Source organism: Lipotes vexillifer, unplaced genomic scaffold (assembly GCF_000442215.2).
Source record: "Lipotes vexillifer unplaced genomic scaffold, Lipotes_vexillifer_v1.1 scaffold382, whole genome shotgun sequence".
Classification (NCBI taxonomy): Eukaryota; Metazoa; Chordata; class Mammalia; order Artiodactyla; family Lipotidae; genus Lipotes; species Lipotes vexillifer.
In genome coordinates, this window is record NW_006780611.1 from 9,971,151 (window position 1) to 9,976,864 (window position 5,714).

Here is a 5,714-nt window from a genome sequence, read left to right on the forward strand (position 1 = left end):
AGAAGGCCAGGTGTGCACCTGACACAAAAGCTTTCAAAAGCCTACCAATGATCCCCCTAGTCACCAAATGGAATGGCTTTTTCTGAACCTGACTCTCCCTGCTGTCTCTGTAACACTTGACAATGCTGGCCAACTCCCTCTCTTTCTTTCTTTCTTTATTTTTTTGCGGTAAGCGGGCCTCTCACTGTTGTGGCCTCTCCTGTTGCGGAGCACAGGCTCCAGATGCGCAGGCTCAGCAGCCATGGCTCACGGGCCATGTGGGATCTTCCCGGACCAGGGCACGAACCCGTGTCCCCTGCATCGGCAGGCAGACTCTCAACTACTGCGTCACCAGGGAAGCCCCTCCCTCTCTTTCTTGACAGAACCTCTTGGTTTGCCTATCTCTCTGACCATGCCTTCCTTAAGGTGGTAACACCTAAAACTGGGGAGGTGGCAGTAAATACAGAAAGGAAAGGATAGATATAAGAAACATTTCAAAGGAAGGCAGAGCAATATTTGGAGATCAAACCCTTCTTCCTTGTGTCATTCTTGCAGCATTTCCAAATATTGTTTTCTACTGAGGTTAACTATGTATACGCCATCTCTCCTTCTTGGGACAGAGACCAGATTTTAAGTATCTAAAAGTGCTTTGCAACAGTACCGAGACCTTCTAAGATACTTAATAGATATTTGTCAAATAGTTCAAGACTGATTTTGAGATTTCCTCCATCTTAGACTCAAACTACAAAAGAATTATTACCTGCCTTTACAAAACCTACATTCAGCAAAGAGAACTAGTCCCTTAATGATGCATCGAGGCCTACTTAGGCTTCTTGTAAAGATGACAGAGATAAGATCTGGTACAGGCTAAATTCATAATTATTAAACAAGTCCAGCTGCCATTTCAGCAAAGATAATGTCTTAATGAAGATGAGAGTAAGCAGGCTTTGTATTGAGGATATAAACTAGGAATGACCAGGGGGAAAAAAGCCCAGGATATAATCTGGGATTCTGTCATGGGGGCTGCCTTCCTCTAAAACAATGGGCCCCATTACAATGGAATAAGGGGCTGGGAGGACAATAACAAGTCCCTTCCAGAATAGCAACAAGCCTACATGTCTGATGGGATCTCACAGGGAGAAAAGAGGACCTCTGTTATCACAGCTATCCGCACCGAATGGTCAGCATGGTCCAGGGCAAGGCAGCCTTGCTGAAGAGAGGAATTCTGGATGTCCTTTCCTTGCTGACATCAAGAAGTATCTCACGGGTTCTCTGCTAAGCAGGCAATAAGCAGCAATGGGATCTGCAAATCGGGCTTGGAGGGGAAGACGTAGAGCTGCCTAGGGAAGGCTTAATTCTAGACCTATCTGTGACTTCCTCTATTACCTCGGACAAGAAGTCTCCTTGCTTTGTGCTTCATCTCCTCTTATGCAAATGTAGAGTACTGGCGGTAGAAAAGCAGCATCTGTAAAACCGCTTGGAAAGTGAATTTTTAAAAAAGTAAAGTGAAAGGAAAACTATGCTCACCTGATCCCTGCCCAATGACATATATGGTCTCTCCGCATCCCTCGTCCATCCTCTCCCACATTTGCCGAAGTAGGCTGTCATACTGCTCTGATGTAGGGCTCACTAGAACCAGCTAGAAGAGAAACCAACAGCCTTAGGACCACACTCACTAGAAGAACACCACAGCCAAAGCAGATCAAGAGCCTGACCAAAGACCCTGACTGAACCCCACAGCACCCTGACCTAAAAGAGCTGGGCAGCCCTCTCATGCCCTCTCTGCCTCTCCTTAAATAGCCTTTGAGCCCAAGGCCTTATGAGAGTTGAGTTATATGAAGGTACTGAAATGAGTATGTCTGAACCACAACCCACAGAAAAGAGGGTGTGAGCAGCCTGCCTCCTGCTGCTTAACGGGAGGGGCAGGATCCACAATGACTGAGAATCTGGCATTGTAGGTAGAAATTAAAAGAGTAGTGCTTTATAGCTACATGCCAAAGTCTTCTACCTGCAGCTTGCAACTCACAGAGATCTCCATCCAAGGCCAGTGGTTCCCATAATAACATAAGAGTCTGTTCCAACTTGCCTTGGCTATCTCGATTATTTAGGAATCGGCAGTAAAAACTGCTGCAAGACTCATCTTTATCAACAAAACACATTACCCCTAAGATGGGTATTAGCACCGTCACTTTGCGAATTTCTGCCAATAACACTAAAATATCAACCACTTATCTGGGGAGGCCAGTTACCAACAGGCATGTCAGATCCCATTCTCTAACCACTCATGTGTGACCTTGGACAAAGAACTTAACCTCTGAGTCTCAGTTTTTTAACCTACAAAATGGAGATACTACTACCTACATCCTAAGGCCACTGTAAAGACCAAATAAGATAACATGTAAAGCATCCAGTCCACAGCTCAATAAGTGGTAATTACAATTTTCTTCACCCAATCATCCTAGAAAAATCTTCCTGGATGAAACTAGCCACCACAGTTCACTAACTGCTTCTCCTTTTGGAAGCTCTCAGAGCCTTATGTCCATCCCCACATTTAATTGTAGCAAGTATATAAACTTATAGCTTCTAATCTTTTCCTCAGGAATCAATCTGTTCAACCCCTCTATTCTCTCCCTTCACATCAGTTTTTCTTTTCAATATCATCAGTATTAATCTACATATAGCTTCTCAACTTTAAAATACTGAGAAGGACTTCCCCAGCTATGTGATGAAGCAACACTTCCCTATCCTGGAACATTAAATAAGTTGGTCAGGAAATAGAGGTACTACTCTCTGCAACTCTGCCCCGCAATTTCCCACTGTTTTCAGGTTTCTTCAGCACCTTGGCCATGAATTGACATCTAGTTCATCTGCTTGAGTCAAGTGTATCTCTTACAATTTCCTGAGTTGACTCATCAGAGCTTATGCTTTGAACCTGGGTGCTGGGTCTTGTGCATCGTGTCCCATTACCTGACACATTTCCCCTGACCATCCTCTCTGAACTTGGCCAGCCTCATTATGGCATTAGAGGCACCAGACAGGACCACTGTGACAAGGTGCAGTACCGGCTTCTAAGTGCTCAGCAGAGACTAGAGGGAGAGATCAATTAGCTGCAAGGTAAAGTTCTCTCCTGTTTGGACCAAGTTTCATGCAATTTTGCCACCACAGACTAGAAAGTCACAAATGTTTTCAAAAGTCGTTAAACTTCTCTACCGTAAGTATTCAACAACAGGTAGGAGGTGGTATCGGTGTTCTATCTTGCATCAGCTGCTATTTAATCTGCACAGGGAATTATCAGTTTATTCAGTTCACTTCAAACATTTACTGAGTAGTATGTAACCGGCAGTATAGCAGGTTTCTTACACACAGTTCTCGTTTTTACAATGCATCTGTACTAAAAAGATGATGGAGCTGGAGAACTGAGAGGTTAAGAAACTTTCCCAAGGTCACAGAGCCTTTTTAACTGGCAGGGCAGGAAAGGGAACCCAGCCCTGTCTGACTCCCAAGTTGTCATTCTTTCCTTTAGCAATGTTAGGCACCTTCGAAACACCAGTCCCAAATTATACTTAATTTTTTATTCCTCCCACCCCCAACGCCAAGCAGAAGATGAGCCCTTAAATCCTGCCCACCTTCTCAAGAGCTCAGAAGACACGATTTAAATCGTCCTTCATTATTCCAGTCAAACAACATAAGGTCCCACTCCCAGAATGGCGAAATGATGGGTCACTGCCCATCTTTCACTTCTGTTTTGGGTGGGTTTGTAAGGTAGACATGCTTCAGACGTCCTTCTCCCGGACTGAGCGACTACTTAATGTTTCCTCTCCCAACACCAGGAAGAGCTGCAGCTGATTCCCTGCTTCCCCCTCGGACTACATGATCCTTCCGCGCGCCCTGCCCAAGCCACCTCCGACCCTAGGCTGCCGTGGACAGTCCACGGGGAGAGCCACTCTCGATCTCAGGGGAGGCGGCACCGCGTGGGGACGACCACTGCGCGAGTAGCTGCCGGCGTCCGGCGCCCGCGTTCCACGTGGCGGAGGCGAGGGGTTGTGATCTCAGCGGGAGCCGGACGGCGGGAGGCCGGGTGGGCGCCGCCGGGGAAGGACAGCGGTGCGGCGGGCCGCCGGAGCCGCCCCTCATCGGGGAGCCCGCCGCGCGTCCCGCACTTACAGGTGGATGGGCTCGGCCCCTCCTGCCCCCGCCGTCGCCCCGGAGACTGCGCGGCCCCACCGCCCGGTACCCCTCGGCGCCCGGACGGTCCCCTCAGCGCCGGCGCCGGCGCCCGGGCCTACCTTGCTGGTGAGGTCCAGCTCCGGTTCGCCGTTGAGCGCCTCGCCGTCCTCGCTGCAGTCCGAGTCGAAGCCGCCGTGGAGCCGGGCGGCAGCCGCCGCGGCCCTGGCCGCCCCCGGAGAGCTGGGCTCGGGGGCGAACATAGAGGCAGGGACCGGCGAGTCCATCGGGAAGCGACTCCGCTCCGCCGCCATCTTTAATAACTTAGGCTAATTCGTAGCCGGCCTCCCCTCCCTCCCCAGCTCATTTGCCTAATCTATGCGCAGCCCCGCCCCTAACCTTATCAGAATAATTTATGCGAAATTTCTCCAGCCGCGTAGAGGATGATACGTATCTCTAGCTAAGAAACAAACGACCAGGCCTCTCAGCCACCAATCGCTGCAGCTCTTTCAAGTACCTAATGAATAATTAATGAGACCCAAAGCCCAACAACAAACGTCTGAGACGTCACGCGCCTTGATCGTAACTTGGGAGGGACAGCACCATGTCCACGCTACCTGCCAGGAGCCTTCCCGCCAATGGGAGCAGAGCAGAGCACGACTGACACAGCAGCCATACAATGAGAGAAATACACACAACGCTTACCTTCACCGCCCATCACTCTCCTTGTTTTCAGAGGCAGTGCACAGCTTCCAAATCCTGCTGCTAGGCAGTCGGGGCGGAGAGCCTTCCGATGATAGACAGGTGAAAGGCCCAATCCAGTCTTCGGACAAGTCCCGCGCCTCGGGCCACTGCCCACGGAGATAGTAAACTGCGCAAGGCGCCTCCCACTCAACTCTGACTCCTGGCAGTCACTGAAGACTGATTTTCGACCTGCTGGCAGTCTCCAGGCAATTTTAACACTAGGATCGATGTCTGGAATACTACGGCAGCCAGAGCGCGGCAATTAACTGAACGCTGACCTTAGGGAGAATTCTCCATTCATGGCCTCTGCGGAGAGAGCAGTTACACGACCAAAATGAGGCAACTAGCTCAACAGAAGCCAAAAGTACCTCAATACATTTGTGAACTGTAAGGCCGAGATCTAGAGTCTGTTAAGGTAGTTTCCTATGGATGATTCTTCCTGTGTCATCAGCTGTGTAAAACCCAACCCAAAACACTATCAACAGAAGTTTTACTGTCTTGAATTCCTCTTCCAAAAGACTGAAGAGCTTGATGAAATTAGGGATTAGTCAAACTCTAATAATGCTGGCCATGGCCACTCGTCCCAGGCAGCAAGCAAGAAAGAGCAGCCATTTCAGAAGATAACATACCCAGATTTAGGGGTTTGGAACACAAGATTTTGTGAGCAAGAGGCTGGGTTCCAAAGAGCCTTCAGTTTCAGGGATCTACTTGAGAGTTAAGAGGCAACTTCTTGTTCCTGTTTGCAACTACGATCAAATTTTTTTTTTTTTTAATATTTGGCTGCACCGGGGGTCTTAGTTGCATGGCACGCGGGATCTTAGTTGCCG

The 5,714-nt window shown here is 48.9% G+C and overlaps 1 protein-coding gene across 1 annotated transcript in view; it reads right to left on the reverse strand.

Annotated features, from left to right (window-relative positions):
- Window positions 1-4,613, reverse strand: part of GTPBP1 (GTP binding protein 1) — a 24,881-nt gene extending 20,268 nt beyond the window's left edge. Inside the window, exons 1-2 of the mRNA XM_007454012.1 lie at window positions 4,266-4,613; window positions 1,507-1,618 (exon numbers count right to left, since the gene is read on the reverse strand). Of these exons, the coding sequence (XP_007454074.1) occupies window positions 1,507-1,618; window positions 4,266-4,457 (304 nt within the window). The 5' untranslated portion in view covers window positions 4,458-4,613. The remainder of the gene's footprint in view (window positions 1-1,506; window positions 1,619-4,265) is intronic.
- Window positions 4,614-5,714: the final 1,101 nt, after the last annotated feature.